The 19,551-nt window shown below is 36.1% G+C and overlaps 5 protein-coding genes across 5 annotated transcripts; 1 reads left to right on the forward strand and 4 right to left on the reverse strand.

Annotated features, from left to right (window-relative positions):
- Window positions 1-1,080: 1,080 nt before the first annotated feature.
- On the reverse strand, window positions 1,081-2,130 carry LOC114522383 (dopamine D2-like receptor). Its single transcript, XM_028543053.1, has 2 exons — window positions 1,832-2,130; window positions 1,081-1,222 (listed from the first exon to the last, which is right to left on the reverse strand). The coding sequence occupies exons 1-2, from the start codon at window positions 2,128-2,130 to the stop codon at window positions 1,081-1,083; spliced, it is 441 nt and encodes a 146-aa protein (XP_028398854.1).
- Window positions 2,131-6,719: 4,589 nt separating this feature from the next.
- LOC114522384 (beta-1 adrenergic receptor-like) lies at window positions 6,720-7,754 on the reverse strand. Its single transcript, XM_028543054.1, has one exon. The coding sequence runs from the start codon at window positions 7,752-7,754 to the stop codon at window positions 6,720-6,722; it is 1,035 nt and encodes a 344-aa protein (XP_028398855.1).
- Window positions 7,755-12,950: 5,196 nt separating this feature from the next.
- On the forward strand, window positions 12,951-13,727 carry LOC114522385 (type-1 angiotensin II receptor-like). The gene is made up of 2 exons (XM_028543055.1): window positions 12,951-13,183; window positions 13,535-13,727. The coding sequence occupies exons 1-2, from the start codon at window positions 12,951-12,953 to the stop codon at window positions 13,725-13,727; spliced, it is 426 nt and encodes a 141-aa protein (XP_028398856.1).
- A 778-nt stretch (window positions 13,728-14,505) lies between these two features.
- On the reverse strand, window positions 14,506-15,396 carry LOC114522421 (follistatin-related protein 1-like). The gene is made up of 4 exons (XM_028543098.1): window positions 15,204-15,396; window positions 15,058-15,100; window positions 14,778-14,927; window positions 14,506-14,662 (listed from the first exon to the last, which is right to left on the reverse strand). The coding sequence occupies exons 1-4, from the start codon at window positions 15,249-15,251 to the stop codon at window positions 14,646-14,648; spliced, it is 258 nt and encodes an 85-aa protein (XP_028398899.1). The 5' UTR covers window positions 15,252-15,396; the 3' UTR covers window positions 14,506-14,645.
- Window positions 15,397-16,867: 1,471 nt separating this feature from the next.
- Window positions 16,868-18,644, reverse strand: LOC114522325 (turripeptide Lol9.1-like). Its single transcript, XM_028542990.1, has 4 exons — window positions 18,467-18,644; window positions 18,329-18,359; window positions 17,087-17,239; window positions 16,868-16,984 (listed from the first exon to the last, which is right to left on the reverse strand). The coding sequence occupies exons 1-4, from the start codon at window positions 18,512-18,514 to the stop codon at window positions 16,950-16,952; spliced, it is 267 nt and encodes an 88-aa protein (XP_028398791.1). The 5' UTR covers window positions 18,515-18,644; the 3' UTR covers window positions 16,868-16,949.
- Window positions 18,645-19,551: the final 907 nt, after the last annotated feature.

Raw genomic sequence — 19,551 nt, forward strand, 5'->3', positions numbered from 1 at the left:
AATTTATTCAAATCAAGCAAATTATATACCACTTACTAACCGAATTTGAGGTCCGTACTAGAAAAATATCAGACCGAGGTCTTGACAGTACGGACCGAGCGATAGCGAGGTCCGTACATAAAAAACCGAGGTCTGATATTTTTCCAATACGGACCGAACGTATTCGGTTAATGAGGGATTTATTATATGGCATACAGTATTTAGTTTATTTATTTATACAATGCGCTGCACCATTCTTGTAACGATACTATCTAGAAATTTTAAAATTCTTTCTCGTAAACTGTTTTCGTGAATTTTTTTAGTATTTATATATAAAGCATATACTTCTTAACCTTCGTAAACTATTATATGATTATAGTTGTTTAGCATTTTAATTAGTACATTTTGATCTATATATATAGGAATTACCTGGAAAATTACCAATGTATATATACAATGTCGTTTTACTGAATTCAATGAATGTTTACGTGATTGCAGAAGCTTTATCATTACTGAAAGTGATGTTTAAAAAATGTTTAGGATCGTCTGGAAATATATAATACATCTACTTTTCTGCAACATCTATAATTAACCTTTTTATTTTATTTTCCCGCTAACGAATTTCCTCATATCGCAAAATGCATGACTATAATAGGTATAATGAACATAAAAATGACCAGTTCAAATCCTTAACATGAATGGGTTTCTTTCCAATTTTTACGTACTTTCTTAACAGCTGAACATGTAAAAATGAGAATGTAAAATGAAATCATTCACTTCAGTTATATATAGAGAGCAGTGGCTAGATTTATTCTCAGAAATCGATAAGCGAATTCATGAAATTTGACGGTGCATTCAGAGAACTAACTCAAAAGAGGCCTAATTACTCGGGCTACTGCGGGAGCCGAGTCTACGTTTCGCGATTATTATTTTTTTTTGTGTGTCGAACGATTATATAGTCTTCCGCGCGGACAGTCGCGTAATTACAGTTTATCAACAAGTTTCAGTGCAGTTGTTTACCGTTTACATAGCCCAAGTTAACGGCTACCGGGCGACTAGAAATAGACTGCTGTGCAAGTTAATTTCATATAGGTTTCTTCATCATGCTCGCAGGTTTTGTAATTCTATTGGTGGTTGTTGTCTTCTTGAATCTCGTCCGCGACACATCATTCGGCGAAACAAATTTTTGAAAGCTTCTTTGTACGTTTGGTCAAGACAGGCATAAATTATTGGGTTACAAAGACTGTTAACATATGGAAGTGTTAAAACTATGGTTTCAAATAAGAGCAACACCTTCCAGTGGCTAAATGAACCGCGATTCAAAGTAACAACATTTGGATGGTGAATAAGCAGCCATGTCCATGCAAACAAAGGACCCCAGCAAAATATAAAAGCCCCAACGACAATCAACAGCATTCTGATCACTTTCATATCTCGACGTAATGCAGTTCGTTGGTTAATTGTTTGACCCAGTTCACCATTCGCGAGTATTTTGTTTCGTTTGTGAGCAATACGAAAAATTAGAGTGTACATACTCAATATAATAGTTGTGGGCAGGAGAATCCCAATTATTAATAAACAAAGGTAAAATAGTTTCCTTTTTTCGCCATCAGCGCCAATATTGCAAAAGTTAAACTCGAACGTTAGAATTCCATCGGCCCCTGAGTCGGGAGTGGCGGAGTAAGTGGCAAGCGTAATGGAAATGAGAACGATGACGAAAATAACTTTAAGTGATCTGGAAGTTGTCATTCGTGATTTGTACAGAAGTGGTTTGCTGATTTTGAGATATCTGTCAAAACTGATGAATGTTAGGGTATAAATAGATGATCCTAAGGCGAAGGTGTCTATCCACATCATAAAACGACAAAGATGATCAGGGATTGAAAATAACGATTCGATATTGAAACCGAGTAGACACACCTTCAGTGGTGCTAAAAACAAACCAACCAAAAGATCAGCGACAGCCAGACAGGCGATGAAATATTTATTTGGTTGATGAAGACTTCTTTCTCTCCAAGTGACAATCAACACCAGCATATTTCCCAGAATTATGAATATGGCGATCAAAATTAATACAATTTTCATGCCCAGGATAAGTCGTTCCCAAAATGCTAACAGTTTCAACACATCACTTTTTGTCAGCCAAGACATCTCTGTTTGATTTGTATAATTTAATGTCACAGTTATATTACTTGTCAACGTCATCGCAAATCCTGACCCTTTATGAAATAAATAAAACACAATATTTTCTCATGCACGCAGTTATAACGACGACACTTTAGACGTGTATTAATTGCAATAATACATGTAACGGTGGCTTTCTGACGTTGAGTGTTAACCCCCTTCTTCGGAGCGAGTATCTCAGTCATTTTGTCAGAAAGCAGACTGCGTGAAGAATGCATAAAACTTTATCCACATTATCAATTCTTGTTCCAGATTCCTGGCCTTACTATGACATATCGCATTATAAGCCCCTCCTCGCTCTTATTCTAAAGGCCCTTTCTGTTAGCTATTGTTTCTACGGTTGTACGAACATGCATGAATATATGAAATTATGAATATACCTGTATGAAAACTTTCGCAGCGAGCACGCTAGTTGGAAATTACGATGAGTGGAAAAGAGCCTTTTTGAAGCCTGACTATATGTATATGCATGCAGCTGTATGATATAGTCAGAAAGCCGCCAAGCACAATATTTTATTGAATTTTGATTGAGATAAAACCCCCGAAGGAAAACAGACAAGACTCTACAGTGAAAATTATAATTGACATCAAAAGTACACCTTTCATTGGGTGACCAATCAGGTTGCAGATATATGATGGGTCATTTAGCAGGTGCCAAGGTTTTATCAATATCATTGTCACGTTACTGTACTGAATATCCTGCTCACGAACTTAAATGTTTTTCGACAGAACTGTGAATTAGAAATTTTTAGCTGCATGTATATTATTAGTGTAGAACTCACTTTGTTTGTTGTATCCCAACTTATATTGTATAGCCGAATTCGTATTAGAGACGGAAACTTGTCGTAGAGAAACTCGTCTGATGTGAATTTGATCACAGATGGGTTTGAGGCTACGCCAGTTTTTTGAAATCGCAGCTGTACGATCGTCAGCAAGCAGCGAAGCGCAATTTCATAAAATTTCACGGTAAAAATCGCAGTAAGCCAGTAACTGAAGTTAGTAAATGTTTGGCAGGCCCAGATCTGGTTTACATTAATATAAGGTTTAGATAAAGCTCGCCGATCTATATTGTTGTCACTTATATATATATATATATATATTTGGGAAACAACATTTTAACACTCAAGTTAGTTCATACCTCTATATGTTCACCTTCGAATATATATGCGAATATATGTGAACCTGTTTCTTCCGACTTTTGCTCAGCGAAATGTTAAAACAGAACTCCCAATTGATAATCACTTTCTTAACTCTTAGAATATTAGAATTTGAAATGACTGTTCTCAACGGCTACGTGTCTCTTTAATTCAGCGCAGTTGGGACAAAATTATCTTATCACGTGTTTTCTGTGGTAACCAATCAGATCCCATGAAGACTACGTCATTCTTTAATTTGTCTGAAATTAATGATTTAAAACTAGTCAATTGTTGATCAACAATTGATGCATGTGAATACGGAAACGACATTATGGTTGCAAAAAACGTAGTTGAATAACTTAAAATATTAAAAAATTAATTACAACATATTAGTTTACATTAGAGCAGAAATATCAGACTTTTTTGAAAAAGTTTATCATTTTTAATTAAGCTGCTTCTCAGTTAATTATAATATAAAGATTTAATATTTCACAAGGAAAAGCCTTAAATCCTAGGATGAAATTATAGGACCGTCCGTTTAAGTGGTATATCTATATGCGATTAACAGGCTGCATTTTATTCCACGGCCTGCATTTGAAATTGATAGGCCCTTTACACTTATGGCCCTATAACCATGACTAAAATTGCTATACGCGGTACCGATTTAAGCCGTGTTGTGCCAACAAATTGACGGTAGTGTAAACGCGACTAAGATGTAGTTATAAAGACTCATGTGATATTGTTTATTATAATAATTAATTCCTTCGCACCAATCAACATCGAGAATCCACCAGTGCAATTGTATACCACTTAAAGTTATTCTCCAGATCAGACAAGGGCACAATAGATTTCTGAGAGGCTAGGATGCAGACTATTATGGGAGCAAATACAAATTTACCTAAATTGAGCAAGAGGAGCGTTTATTCTTGGGCAATTTTCGGGTTAGTGACATTAGCATATTGTATGTCATGACATTACAACATATTAGTTTACATTAGTGCAGAAATATCAGGCATTTATTGAAAAAGGTTATAATTTTTAATTAAGCTGCTTCTCAGTTAATTATATAACGGTTTAATATTTCACAAGGAAATAAGGAAAAGCCTAACAAAACTTTCAAAATACCAAAAAGACTATAGTTCAATTTAATTCCCATGATGAAATTAGGGCGGTCCGTTTTAAGTGGTATATCTATATGCGATTAACAGACTGCATTTCATTTGACGGCCTGCATTTGAAATTGATAGACCCTTTACACTTATGGCCCTATAACCTGCATGGCTAAAATTGAAAAAGGTATATATAGAAATATGAAAAAATATACTTATGATGCAAAATAAGGGAATTATCTGCACTGCCCACTTATCAAAATTAGTCTTGATCCAATATTCCATGTTGAAAGAGGTTTGGGACATGTCGCAGTGCTCGGAAGCTTTCGTCCAATTGGATAATGCTTTTCTATGCTATCTAAAGAACGAAGCTATGCTATTGGTTGAAACAGAAATGTATTGTAAAGTTCAGCCAATGAAAATCATTCTTGAGAGGAGCTGCGACTCTATACCCGGGGGGAGAGGTCTGGGTCTTTAAGATATTGAAGAAAAACGACTAATAATTCCGTGAGGAAATACACTTTTTATGCCATTCGAAATACACCATCGAAGGTAGATTATTATATATTAAGCTCGTTTTCATGTACCGAATCGAATAATTTTTATATTTTAGACGATTTACCATTATGATTGCTATAAACTGAGAATTTATTCACTTTTTGTCATGCACTAGATAGGCATGCAGCAAGTATAAGAATCGTGAGTTATTTCCTTTTTCTTCAAATAACCACAAAACCGAGAGTAAAAAGAAAAAGACAGTAAACGAAATAAACAACATTTAGAAACAACGCTGCAGTTGTTTTCATCAATCGAGGAAAAATTTCAAGTTCACTTTCACTCGTAAAAGGGTTCATTTTTTTACATTAACTACAAATCGTTCATTCACAATACATAAAAGCAACCAGCCGTTGGTTCAATCACAGGTTCGATGTTTGAGGCAGCGTGCAACCGCGTAAAAAGAATCACACAATAAAGCGCTAAAAATTTGGCTGAGAGAAAACTGGTCTAAAAAATTACGCTACCGACCATCAAAGAAGCTATACCGATTTTATCAGTTTGTCTACTGGTAGTTGTTGTCTTCTTTGGTTTGTTCGACATATCATTCGTCGAAACAAATGTTTGAAAACTTCTTTGTCAATTAAGACGACATAAATTATTGGATTGCAAAAGACTAATTGTTTTACTGTATAAAGGAAATGATTAAAGGGGATTTTTCGAGATAGTTGCACCGGTGGAGGGACAGTTTAACGGACCGGAAGCATAACAATGATCAAGCTGGATCAGGTATAGCAGACGCTTTATAATAACGTCGTCTAATGTGACTGTGCACTAATTTAATTGAAACATACTCGTATTTTAAATAAGCGCTTAAAAAAATTAATCAAAGTTGAAATTTATTCAAATCAAGCAAATTACAAATTTTTATTACATATAACCATCTAGAAATGCATTTTTAAAATTCTTTTTCGTGAACGGCTTTCGTTAACTTTTCTATACTATTATATACATAAAGTATATTTATATATTCATATACATATACTTCTTAACCTTCGTAAACTATTATATGATTATAGTTGTTTAGCATTATCATTACTACATTTTGATCTATATATATATATATATATATATATATATATATATATATATATATATATATATATATATATATATATATATATATATAGGAATTACCTGGAAAATTACCAATGTATATATACAATGTCGTTTTATTGAATTCAGTGAATGTTTATGTGACTACAAAAGCTTTATCATCTACTGAAAGTGATGTTTGAAAAATGTTTAGGATCTAGTCTGCAAATATATAATATATCTACTTTTCTGCATTATCTATAATTAACCTTTTAATTTAAATTTTAATTTTCCCGTTAACAAAGTTCCTCATATCGCAAAATGCATGACTATAATAGGTATAATGAACATAAAAATGACCAGTTAAAGTCCTTAACAAGAATGGGTTTCTGTCCAATTTTTACCTACTTTCATAACAGCTGAACATGTAAAAATGTGACTGTAAAATGAAATCATTCACTTCAGTTAAATATAGAGAGCAGTAGCAAGATTTATGTTTAGAAATCGATGAGCGAATTCATTCAATTTGACGGTGCATTTCGAGAACTAACCCAAAAGAGGCCTAATTACTCGGACTACTGCATGCGGGAGCCGAGTCTACGTTTCGCGATAATGATTATTCTTTTTTGTGTCACAGGCTTAGTCTTCCGCGCGGACAGTCGCGTATTTACAGTTTATCAATATAGCTCAGTTTTAGTGCATCTTCTTCAGTGATACTTCATCAAGCTCGCAGTTGTAATTCTATTGGTGGTTGTTGTCTTCTTGAATCTCGTCCGCGACACATCATTCGGCGAAACAAATGTTTGAAAGCTTCACTGTACGTTTGGTCAAGACAGGCATAAATTATTGGATTACAGAGACTGTTAACAAATTGAAGTGCGTACACGATAAAAAGAATAATTAAGTCCCGGTACCAGTCGCTTAATGAATTGTTATGCCAGTCAGGCCAAGGATGGTAAAGAAACACCAACGTACTGATAAACGAAGGACCCCAGCAAAGTAAGAAAACTCCAACGACAACCAACAGCATTTTAATCACTTTCATATCTCGACGTAATACAGTTCGTCGGTTCTGATCGTTGATTGTTTCGCCCAGTTCACCATTCGCGAGCATTTTGTTTCGTTTGTGAGCGAAAAGAAAAATGAGAGTGTACATGATAAAGATGATAATTGCAGGCAGACTAAACCCAAGTATTGATGAAACAAGGTCAAATACTTTGGATTTGTTTGTGTCAGAGTCATTAATGCAAAGAACGAGCCCGGTGGTCGAAATTTGAGTCGCTGAGTAAGTTGCAAAAGCAGTTGAAATGAGAAAAATGGAGAAAATTATCTTTACTGATCTGGAAGTTGTCATTCTTGATTTGTACTTAAGTGGTTTGCTGATTTTGAGATATCGGTCAAAACTGATGAATGTCAGTGTGCAAATGGATGTTGTTACCGCAAAGATACTCATCCACTCCATGAAACGACAGAAATGAATAGGGATTGAAAATCTTAATTCAATTAATATAGATAGAATATACACGTCGACTGGTATTGTGAATAAACCAACCAAAAGATCACCAAAAGCCAAAAAAGCGATGAAATACTTGCTTGGTTGATGAAGACTTCTTTCTCTCCAGGTCGCAATCAACACCAGCATATTTCCCAGAATTATGAATATGGCGATCAAAATGAATACAATTTTCACGCCCAGGATAAGTCGCTCCAAAAATGCAAACAGTTTCAACCGATCACTTTCTGTAAGCCTAGACATCTCTGTTGGATTTGTAGAACTTAATGTCGCAGTTATATCACTTGTCGACGTCATTGCAAATCCTGACCCTTTATGAAACAAATAAAAACACAATCTTTTCTAATGCACGAAGTTATTAAAAAAGTGAAATTTATTGTGATGAAGATGGAGTGACGATAACAGCGATATATTCTTAATTTTTTATTTATATTTATATTTTGAAGTTTCTAACTTAGGCGTGTATTAACTGCGATAACACATGTAACGCTGGCTTTCTGACGTAAGTGTTCACCCCCTTCTTCGAAGCGAGTATCTCAGTCATTTTGTCAAAAAGGAGACTGCGTGAAGAATGCATAAAACTTTATCCACATTATCAATTCTTGTTCCAGATTCCTGGCCCGATCATGACATATCGAATCCTAAGCCCCTCCTCGCCCTTACCTAAAAGTTCTTTCCACGCAAAAACCCACCAGAGCTGTCGCCAGTTAGGGGGGGTGTGCATATTCATATATTATTATTATGCCCGACTGATCTCTTTTGTTAGCTATTGTTTCTACGTTTGTACGAACATGAATATATGAATATACCTCTATGAAAACCATCGCAGCGAGTTGGCCATTGCGATGAGTGGAAAAGAGCCTTTTTAAGGCCTTACCATGCATGCAGCTGTATGATATATTTTATTAAATTTTGATTGAAATAAAACCCCCGAAGAAAAACGGACAAGACTCTCAAGTGAAAATTATAATTGTCATCAAAAGTACACCTTTCATTGGGTGACCAATCTGGTCGCAGATATATGATGGGTCATCTAGCGATCAGGTGTGAGGGTTTTGTCAATGTCATTGTCACATTTCTGTACTGACTATCCTGCTCACGAACTTAAATGTTTCTCGACATCACTGTGAATCAGAAATTTTTAGCTGCATGTATATTATTAGTGTAGAACTCACTTTGTTTGTGTCAATCCTAACTTATATGTTAAACCGGCGTTGAGCTGTTACAGTACTTAACAATGAAGAGCCGGATTCGTATTAGAGACGGGAATTCGTTTTAAGCAGTGTTTACACTAGAGACCCATACCTGACCTTAGACCTAACTTAAGCAGTTAGTCCTGTAGTGTAAACGCACTAGGACTGACCTAAGACCGACCTAGGACCGACCTAAGACCATGATTTCAGGCCAAGCATTAGAGGTGTCCTGAAAACATGGTATTAGGTAAGTCCTAGGTAAGTCTCAGGTCAGTCTGGCGGTGTAAACACATTTTCATTGACCCAAGTGTGATCGAAGCTAATTTCCATGACAACAAACGTAAATTCGAGTCTTTGATGTCAGCATTTAGCGGTCTTGGAATTTTCGCGCGATTTTGCAAAAATTAGGGGGAAATTCAGAGTTGATAATTAGCTACATGGCGAATTTCGGAACTTGCCGATAAGTTATATCATATATTTTTTAATTTTGAATGAAATCGTTGTTTGCCAGTAATCCCAGTAATCACTACGTCGTATTCTTTTACGAGGCTTTGTAGTTTGTACGAAATAAACAAACAAAGAACTGCAAGCTTATTTTAATACTCTTCTCAAAGTACTTTATGTTGCGTGAATGTATATAAGTCCCGTTAGGTAACTGGTGTAAACACACCCTGCAAAACTTGGTTAGGTACGTCTTAGGTACGGGTAAATGTCAGCCCCTTCGTGTAAACACGGCTTTAGACGGGAAACTCATATGAGACGGAAACTCGTCTGATGTGAATCCGGTCACAGATGGGTTCATGCCTATTAGCTACGCCAGTTTTTTGGCAGTGCAGCTGTACGATCGTCAGCAGGCAGCGAAGCGCAATTTCATAGAATTTAGGCCCAGATCTGGTTTACGCCGATCTATATACATATATATATATATATATAATTATATATATATATATATATATATATATATATATATATATATAGATATATATATATATATATATATATATATATAGATATATATATATATATATATATATATTTTTATATATATATATATATATATTTGTGAAACAAACTTTTAACACTTAAGTTAGTTCCTATACCTCTATACATTCACCTTCGAATATGTGAACCTCTCTCTTTTGACTTTAGCTCAGCGAACTGTTAAAACAGAACTCCCAGGCTCTTGAAATGACTGTTCTCAACGGCTACGCGTTTCTTAATGGCTACGTTAATTGAGCGCGGTTGGGACAAAATTATCTTATCACGTGTTTTCTGGGTAACCAATGAGATCCCATGAAGACTACGTCATTCTTTAATTTATCTGAAATTAATTTAAAACTAAACTCATGTTGATCAACAATTGATGGGTATAAATATGGGAATGACGTTATCTTTGTGAGCGAATTTAAATTCTAGTTTGCTCACGAAGTTAAACAGAGTTGGGGTAAAAGACGAAAACGGAAAAGCGGTAACACGGAAAAGCAGAAAAAATGATAAATGACGGAGAAAAGGGTAAAAGGCGGAGAAAAGGGTAAAGGGCGGAAAAGGGGTGAAATGCGGAAAAAACAGCAGAAAGAGTAAAAGGCGGCCCTTTTAGTTACAGTCATTGTGATACATACATGCAGTATAAGATTATGAATAATGTTTTTCAGTTAACACCAGCGCTGTCGTACACATGCATGCCTCTCACTATTCCCTATGTTGAAAATATTTATTTCTTAAGGAATTCGTTTGCTCAGTTAATGTGCACCAAAATATTGGCACAGCGGAACGAAAACGTCAGACTGGGTACGCTCATGTTGAATAATGAATAATTATACTGTTATTGTGTAAAAAGTTTTCCAAAACAAAAAGTTTGCTAAATAACTTACTTCGCTAAAAATATGTTAACATGCGTTTAGGAATGCACAAGCATTCTACGCATTAATGGCAAGCAATAGGCTGTATTTAACAGTTATTCTGCGAACTCGAGTCGTATATATGAGCTGATAGTCGTATATGAACTTTGTCGCTCTTTCGGTGCATTTTGGTGTGCTATTATCAACTAAAGCTTGGATTTCTATTTCACTCAACTCCCCAAATCTTTCAGCTATTTTGTTTACTTTCTCTACTAGACAGATATGAGCTGATATCTGTCTAGTAGCCAACCAATGAAATTGCAGCATACCTCATATCTGGCGCTTGTGTATATAATAACACAATATAGTTGTAAATAAATCAGTTCAGTAAATTACAGCCAGTTATAAAGTTTTCACCAATATGTTTTTAATTTTACGAAATTCAATCTTAGTTATAGCTACTTACATTAGAACGACTGGTCTAAAAGAGGCGATTTCCGCCTTTTACCCTTTTTTCCGCCTTTCGCCCTTTTTTCCTCCTTTCACCCTTCTTTCCCTTTCCGACTTTTACCTTTTTCCGCCTTCTACTCTTCAGCTTTTCAGAATAGTAATTTGAATGTCAAGGTTTGCAAAGAGAGGCTGATTTAGAGCAAACTTTCGGAGTTTATAAAAGAGTGGGTCGAACTGAAGTCAGAAGAGCTACACCGATAGTCAGACAGAGTTACACCGCGTAAATATTTGAAGAAAGGAAAATAAGAGGTAAAGTTGAATCACAGTGATAAGCTTACAAATAGGATTTCACTTGCAACAACAATAAGCAGATGAATATACATCCGTGTCGTATTGCAATATATAGAAAACAATAAGAATTTATTGTAACGTTTGTAAATTGTAAAAAAACGAAGATGAAATCGCTTTTGTGTTCGTGGTATGGCCCTCGAGACTCAGCGCGGAATTCTTTTTAAAAACGCCAATACAAAATATCAAATGTGAGAACAAAGTCCTGACGGGCGATTTTAACTGCAACTTTTTACAACCGAAACAAATACCCTGACTAGAAAACTACACTTGTTACACAACTATATTTATAATATAACATTTATAGTACGCGCGTGCTGATTGGTCGAGAAGCGTGTTCCTATACAACTGTATAGAAACACGGGAATTTCTAATTGAATCGAATTATAATATTTGTACAAAATATTTTTATCGAGTCATATTATAAAAGAAATAGAAAACATTATTTCCTGTGTATCTATACAGTTATAGAAACACTGGTGTGAGTTTGGGAGAACTCGAAATAACGTGGAATAAATCGCCATACAGGTTCAAATCGTTTTCATATTTATCCAGATAAGTCGTCCACACGTGCAAAATTTATCCGGTTTCAGTGGGCGAAAACGCCGGAAACGTGTGGACGGAACACGTAACCGTATAAATATTTATCTGTTTTCAAATTTATCCGGATACGTGTGGACGGGGCCTTAAATAAAAGTAGATCTTATTTGTCGTAAATAGTTTCACATTTCATACCAACTAATCTTTCTTCACCCACCCTGATAAATGATCTGAGCACGTAATTGGTTTGACAATGACTTTGGAATAATGTCGAGATATCACAAGAATTCTGCGTCTTGTGTGTTTATAATAACTCAAATCTTAAGAACTCAAAAATAACATCAGAATCACACAATTAACAGGACGCCCGGTAAGGCGTTAACTCGGCCTATATAGCCGGTAAATGCACTGTACTGAAACTGATCTATATTGATACACTGTAAATACGCGACTGTCCGCGCGGAAGACTAAGCCTACGACACGAAAAAAAAATAATAATCGCGAAACTTAGACTCGGCTACCACAGTAGCCCGAGTAATAAAGCGTTAAAAATTTGGCTGAGAGAAAACTGGTCTAAAATGCCGACCATCAAAGATGCTGCCGATCGTCTACAAATTCCAAATTTGCATCTTTGCCTTAGATGAAACTCAGTATATTGTATACATTATAAAGTAAAGGCATTTCAATTATTTGCAGGTCCTAAATTTGCAATGACGTCGTCAAACAATTTCACCGTCACAGCTGTTCCTACACATATAATAGAGACATCTCAGACATGGACTGGGACTTGGACATGGACTGGGACTTGGAGGCAAAATAGTCATTGGTTGAAAGTAGAAGCATTTGAAGAGAGATTACGCCTATGTCAGATAATTCTAATAATTTTCTTCGCCGTCATTACGATTCTGGGAAATGCTCTCATTTTACTTGCAACATGGAGAGAAAGAAGTCTTCATCAACCAAATAAATATTTCATCGCTTGTCTGGCTGTCGCTGATCTTTTGGTTGGTTTATTTGTAGAGCCATTGATTGTTTACCAATTACACTTGAACAAAAATTCGCGAGAAACAATGCCAATTCATCTATGTCGCTTTATGGCCTGGATAGACGTATTTGCGTTAACAACATCTATTTATTCGTTGACAATCATTAGTATTGACCGATATCTTAAAATCAGCAAACCACTTCAGTACAAATATCGGATGACCACTTCCATTATGCTAAAAACAATTTCCGTGATGGTTCTCATTTCAATTTCTTTTGCCACTTACTCCGCCACTCCACATTCAGGGACCTACGGAATGTTAGACACCGCCCAGGGTCAGTGCACTTATAGCTCTGACTTGAATAAAGTCAAAATATTTTTCCTTTTTTTATCAATAAGTGCCTTTTTTCTACCCGCACTAATCATCCTTATTATGTACGCTTTTATTTTTCGAATTTCTCATAAACGAAACAAAATGCTCGCGAATGGCACACTGGGTGAAAAAATCGATCAGAACAAACGAAGTATATTACGTCAACGAACTGCATTACGTCAAGATATGAAAGTCGTTAAAATGCTGTTGGTTATCGTTGGAGTTTTTATATTTTGCTGGGCTCCTTTGTTTATTAAGTCATTGCTATGGCTTTTTTCTTCTGTTATTAATTGGAGAAGCGATTCAACAAGCGTCATGTACCGTGTCCACACATTAAACATGATATCACGCACATTACCACTCGTTAACAGTCTATGCAATCCAATAATTTACGCTTGGCTCGACAAATCTTACAGAGAAGCTTTTAAGCACGTGCTTTATTGCATAATTTGTCGAAGACTCAAGAACAGACCCGCCATGCACCAATAGCGTTACGTTCCCCGTAACACCTGATGAAAAAACTTAACTAGACCACGACTACAGTTTTCAGAAGGGATAAATATCATATAAAGGGGATTTCAAAAGAGATCTTAAAATTTAGAAACATCCATATGTGGGTGCATGACAAGCGGAAAAAAATTGTTTTACCATGAATCTTCACGCGGGACCTTTAGCAAGTTAATCCCGTTTATTTACTTAAATGAAATAACGTAAACATTTAAAAAATAGAGCACCGCGGAACGAAACTAGTTTAATTTATATAGACGTAGCCGCAATTCTTCATACTTAGGTATATATATAAGGTTTCCATTTGCACGTACGTATACGCCCCGAAATGATTCACCATCATTCTCCATCTATGGTGGTTAGCTGGTTACGACGAAAGATCGCCTTTGCTTTGCTTAGAGCTCACGTAGTGTGTGTTCGTGGCAGTCGAAGTTGGAGGACCGTGTCCATCACATCACTTAATGACATCACTTTGTCTGAATGGTACTCGAACATTAGCGAGTCTAGTTAAGTTGTTTTTGTAAATACTCTGTAGAACTATTATATACTTAGTTTTAATGCATGATCAATTATTGTAAATTTCCCTATAGTACTAATAATAAATTGTTAACATTGCTTAGTAAAAAAAAAATACGTACGCACCGAAATTGCTCGAAATTACGGCTTGCGCGTTGACGGCCGCCTTGAAATTATAGACTACAGTTCTACTAGACTATACTAGTTCTACTGTACAAAAAATTAGCTGCAACGGCCGGCTTGGCGACTAAAACAAACAATTTACAAACATTGGGGTCGAATATTCCGGTTTATTAAATCATTGTTTAAGAAAAGCATTTATGCATGCATATATGTACAATCAGACATTTTCAGTCGCTCGTGAACCAAATCCATCAACCAACCTCACGGAAATTGTATTCCTAGATTGGAAAATAATAGAAAATCAGGAAGAAACGTGGTAGTGTATAGAAACGGCAAAAGTTGAAATGTGTAATGTGTAGTTGACGTCATTCATCATAAATCATGGACACATACCGCAAGAACGCCCAGAAATATCCCACGAAATCCTTCCACCAGATTTACACGAGGCATAATCTAATTCACATTTGTTGACATACATTTGCCCATTTGATCCACAAACTGGCCGGTGCGAGAAGTCACAATGGTTTAAGCGACAGACTACGTCTTAAGTGGTAGAAAAAGTATACCTTAGGTTATTCAAAACAGTCGAACCTCAAGAAATCGACGAGAAAAAGATCACTAGTTTTATAGTGTCATATAAAACTAGTGTACTACAATAGGAGTTTGCCCTTACAAGGATTTATACCACCGATGAAAGGTTTCGCCGTGATGAAAGTCTAAATGCAAAGTTGGAAATAAAATAAAAACGAGTTCGCGCCGTCTAAACCACCACGGATATCTTTAAGAAAGAAATCAGCGTTTGATAAACAAAACACTCACCGTCGAGTAAAGAAAGCAGATTACCAACGCAAATGCATAGATCTTCATTCTCGTTTTTCTCCAGCAAGACGATAAAGTTTCTATACCATGCAGTATTATATAACGCCAAAACCCAGATCACTTGGTGGCGCGGTGTCTTGAATATTTGCGAGCATTCTAAATTCCACGCTATTTTATACAGTGTCGGAATAGACATGCGCATATGTTGGGGGAAATGAGCTTGAACAATGAACACGTTAGTTCTCCTGTTAGACTTTCGTTCTTTGACAAGTAAACAGGAAGTCATTATCAAAGGTGTCATACCGACAAGTGCATGTATAGAGAGGAAATTAAAGATCAGGCGTTTAGTTCCTCTTATATAAATTAATTTGTGGTTTCAACAAATATATATAAAAAGCGAGAAATCATCGTGTATATAGAACGGCTGAAATTTATTTGCATCATCATTAAAATTGATTGGCAAAGTTGATTTATTACCTCGGGTCGATGGACAAGAGGTCATAATTTTGGCTTGGTTTGTCGTGTCGGGCTTTCCCCACGTGACATTCGGTTACGTTACTGAAGCATCATCGGGTCAGCGCTGACGTCGCATCCTACTGATTCGTAACGCGCGGATGTGGAAAAAAGTCAATCTACAAAATTATGTTGATTGCCGAAGTGAATATTGAATTGCTCTGTTTCCTTGGCGACCGAAAGTCATTTTAGGCGATCTGAGTGTCTATTCTACAAACCTCCGGTCTCATTTATAAAATATACAGTACCCGATTTGTTGAGGTTAAAGCCGAGTTGGCGTCTTGTTTCTGTATATATCTTGACATATTCTGACGTGAAATTAAAAAGGGAGTGCCTTGTAACATGGTTGTACTGCAAGGCACCGCAAGTGCAATGGGCAGTATTAAGAAGATAATTATAAAGACAGTTATGAACTGAAAACTTTGCTTATAATAACGTTATGCACGTCTGTACATCATCATGCATGGTCATCGTAAAAACGTGCATTGCAAGCGCATTAATTAATTTGTTATTTTTCGTATAAATCGGAACAGCGATGATCGGGGGGGGGGTGTTAATCATATTCATATTTTTGTTCCGCCCGACGCTATTTTAGCCGGTTTCGGATCGTATAGACCAGCAAACGCGATGCAAATCTTGGCAAGATAAGTACAATTAATGCACTGACATACAATGTTTGACAGTAATTTCCCCCGGTACTTCAAAAAGCATGCGTGAATTGCTTATTAGTTAAGGCTTATAGACCTAATATAGATCGAGGGTTTCCGACATGACCGCAGGCAGCGTATGCGGTAACGTTTTATATGATAACTAAAGTAAAACACGCAATATCATACCAACTCTCCTGAAGAAGGCCCTCAGGTTGAAACGTCGAGAAGAATTTGTCTATCTTAGGCAGTTGTTATACCACAGATGACGCAATATGATTGGTTAATTTTCCCGCTTTCCCGGCACGTCTCGCAACATCCCTCGCGCGTGGGACACGCTATCCTGCATAGAAAACCATTTAGTATTTCATTAATGCGACATTACACATGACAGAATAACGAAACAAACTTTCTTTTTGATTCTAGTTTATAAGAAGCAGGATAAGAAGCGTTGCAAGCATGCGTCGTGCATGACGCAGATGTTGTCAAAGACACATGCAAGTTATATAGGCACACGCATGATTCACGCTATTTTTTATTAAATCATCGCTAAAGAATTACATAATCATGCAGATATGAGATATTATCATCGCGAAAGCCATAACAACGGAGATCCTATTCCTAATAAGAGAAAGTAGGAAATTAGGAAGGAATTTGTAGGTTTAGAAAGAATAAACTTAAAACACATATATATTAAATCAATTACATCTACACATAGCTTACCGCCTAATCCGCATGACTCTGGTCTGGCCTCTTGAATTATTCCACCAGAGACACAACTGGCATAAGCTAATAAACATTTGTTGCCGTACTCTTCCCCATCTGTTCCACAAACTGGGGAACCTATTGCGGGGCAGATTGGGTTGCAGCCAAGCCCTTGGTAGAAAAGTATATCATGGTTATTTTAACGCTTAACAACTATAAAGGGTGAGTAAAAAAAAACTGACACCTTTGAAATTCAAATTAGTCGCATAGCGGCTGTAACGTGACAGAAGTTGCTTAAAATATTTCATAGGTATACGAAGGATATCATATAATTAACCTAAAACATAAAGTTTGTTCCCTTTGGGAGTTAAATACAAAAGAACAGTTTTATCAAATCGTTTTTGTTGATTGCACATGGGAATTGTCATATTCCAGCCATAAGTTCGCAGCTAATTTGAATTTCAAAGGTGTCAGTTTTTTTTACTCACCCTGTATCTAATTTGAATTTCAAAGGTGTCAGTTTTTTTTACTCACCCTGTATACAGGGTGTCCCAAAAAAAACGCAGCCACTTAAATATGCAAGAATATTAATATTGTTCGGGTTTGCACCATAGTTCAGCTAAAATGACTTTTAGCATTGTAAATGAAGGATTAAGAGCCATTTTCAATTCCCAGAGGTGCTTATCTATTGCGCTTTAGAGCTGTATTAATGTTCTGCATATTTAAGTGGTTGCTTTTTTTTTGGGACACCCTGTATAACCATAAAAAGTCGAATCGCGATCAATCGCCGTAGCGGTGAAAAGTATAGGTCGGCTTAGCTTATACACGCCTGTTTGATGAGACGTCGAACTTTTTACGTCTTCATGCATCCTAATGAGATGAAGTTTTGTTTAAGTTAATTTGCAGTCGATTGTTTCATGCATCTTATATCAGTCTATCAAACAGGCAACCAGTTTGTTTAGTAAAGCTATATAGTGCAATACGACATTGCTATTCCGTATATAAGGCATATATAAAACCAAGAAAATGTTTAGTAAAGCTATATAGTGCAATACGACATTGCTATTCCGTATATAAGGCATATATAAAACCAAGAAAATTGTATAGCTACATGTTTCACTTGCATGCATGAATTGAGCATGTGTTTTTTGTTGCTTGAAATGGAACGAAAAATATATGAATGACATCCATTTTTGCATGTGAATGACTTGATGTGAAGGTATTTCCCTCGTAAATAATTAGAGTGAGAGAGAAACTTACCAGGGAAAAAGGGCTTTGCCGTGACGAAAGTCTAAATAAAAGGTAGAATACAGTAATTATATCGAGTTCGTATAAAGAATTTCTGATATCTTCTATTTCTAAAATAATCAGCGTTTGATAAGCAAATACAGAACTCACCGTAGTGCAGAGAAAAAAGATCACCAAAGCCAACGCATAGACCTTCATTATCGCTTAACCTCCAGTAAAATATCAGTATATAATTTCTACCAGTATATCGTCAAACCAGATTCCTTGTTGGCGATATTTTGAGCATTCATGCACAAGTATTCTCAAGTACAAGCTTTTTTATATAGTGCCGAAGGAAACACACGCAAGGGGAAATAAACTTGTAGTTCCCCTGTTTTGTATTTTGACGGCAGTATCAGGAAATCATCATCATAGACGGCCGATAAAAAATCTTAGTATCGGACCGATCGACATGCGTGTATAAGTGCCGCGTGAAGACTGGAGGGGAAATTAGCTTGCAGCTTTAGATCCCCTATGCTTTTATGTTTTTTATAAATGTCTCCACAACTCGTGCAAAAGAATTTACACTTCATATTTTTTTCTCACAGTCATATCATTAACGTGAATGGTGCGAAACAAAATGCTCGCGAATGGCACACCGGGTGAAAAAATCGATCCGAACAAACTATTGCGTCAACGAACTGCATTACGTCGAAATATGAAAGTCGTTAAAATGCTGTTGGTTATCGTTGGAGTTTTTATATTTTTCTGGGTTCCTTGGTTTATTGAGACATTGCTATGGCTTTTCTTCTGTTATGGACTGGGAAAGCCATTCAACAAGCGTCATGTACCGTGTCCACACATTAAACATGATATCACGCACATTACCACTCGTTAACAATCTATGCATGGAATACAATAATTTAGGCTTGGCTCGACAAATTTTACAGAGAAGCTTTTAAGCACCTATTTTATCGCATAATTTGTCGAACAGACTCAAGAAGGCAGCAACCACCAATAGCGTTACGTTCCCCGTAACACCTGATGAAAAAACTCAACTAGACCACGACTACATGGTTTTCAGAAAGAATAAATATTATACATAAAGGGGATTTCTAAAGAGATCTTAAAAATATCCATATGTAGGTGCATGACAAGCGGAAAAAAATTGTTTTACCATGAATCTTCACGCGGGACCTTTAGCAAGTTAATCCCGTTTATTTACTTAAATGAAATAACGTAAACATTTAAAAAAT

This window comes from Dendronephthya gigantea, unplaced genomic scaffold (assembly GCF_004324835.1).
Source record: "Dendronephthya gigantea isolate DGI-Jeju-01 unplaced genomic scaffold, DenGig_1.0 000022F, whole genome shotgun sequence".
NCBI classification, from domain to species: Eukaryota; Metazoa; Cnidaria; class Anthozoa; order Malacalcyonacea; family Nephtheidae; genus Dendronephthya; species Dendronephthya gigantea.

What these genes read in the sequence shown, in the direction of transcription:
- LOC114522325 (XM_028542990.1), bottom strand. Translation starts at nt 18,514, where the DNA reads ATGAAGGTCTATGCGTTGGCTTTGGTGATCTTTTTTCTCTGCACTACG. An exon ending in GGCAAAGCCCTTTTTCCCTG is followed by an intron (nt 17,240 to 18,328) that starts GTAAGTTTCTCT and finishes TTTTCTACCAAG; the next exon opens with GGCTTGGCTGCAACCCAATC. An exon ending in AGAGTCATGCGGATTAGGCG is followed by an intron (nt 16,985 to 17,086) that starts GTAAGCTATGTG and finishes TTCTCTTATTAG; the next exon opens with GAATAGGATCTCCGTTGTTA.
- LOC114522385 (XM_028543055.1), top strand. Translation starts at nt 12,951, where the DNA reads ATGCCAATTCATCTATGTCGCTTTATGGCCTGGATAGACGTATTTGCG. An exon ending in CATTCAGGGACCTACGGAAT is followed by an intron (nt 13,184 to 13,534) that starts GTTAGACACCGC and finishes TATTAATTGGAG; the next exon opens with AAGCGATTCAACAAGCGTCA.
- LOC114522383 (XM_028543053.1), bottom strand. Translation starts at nt 2,130, where the DNA reads ATGTCTTGGCTGACAAAAAGTGATGTGTTGAAACTGTTAGCATTTTGG. An exon ending in CATCTTTGTCGTTTTATGAT is followed by an intron (nt 1,223 to 1,831) that starts GTGGATAGACAC and finishes ATATGTTAACAG; the next exon opens with TCTTTGTAACCCAATAATTT.
- LOC114522421 (XM_028543098.1), bottom strand. Translation starts at nt 15,251, where the DNA reads ATGAAGATCTATGCATTTGCGTTGGTAATCTGCTTTCTTTACTCGACG. An exon ending in TCTGCTTTCTTTACTCGACG is followed by an intron (nt 15,101 to 15,203) that starts GTGAGTGTTTTG and finishes CTTTGCATTTAG; the next exon opens with ACTTTCATCACGGCGAAACC. An exon ending in CATCGGTGGTATAAATCCTT is followed by an intron (nt 14,928 to 15,057) that starts GTAAGGGCAAAC and finishes CTACCACTTAAG; the next exon opens with ACGTAGTCTGTCGCTTAAAC.
- LOC114522384 (XM_028543054.1), bottom strand. Translation starts at nt 7,754, where the DNA reads ATGTCTAGGCTTACAGAAAGTGATCGGTTGAAACTGTTTGCATTTTTG.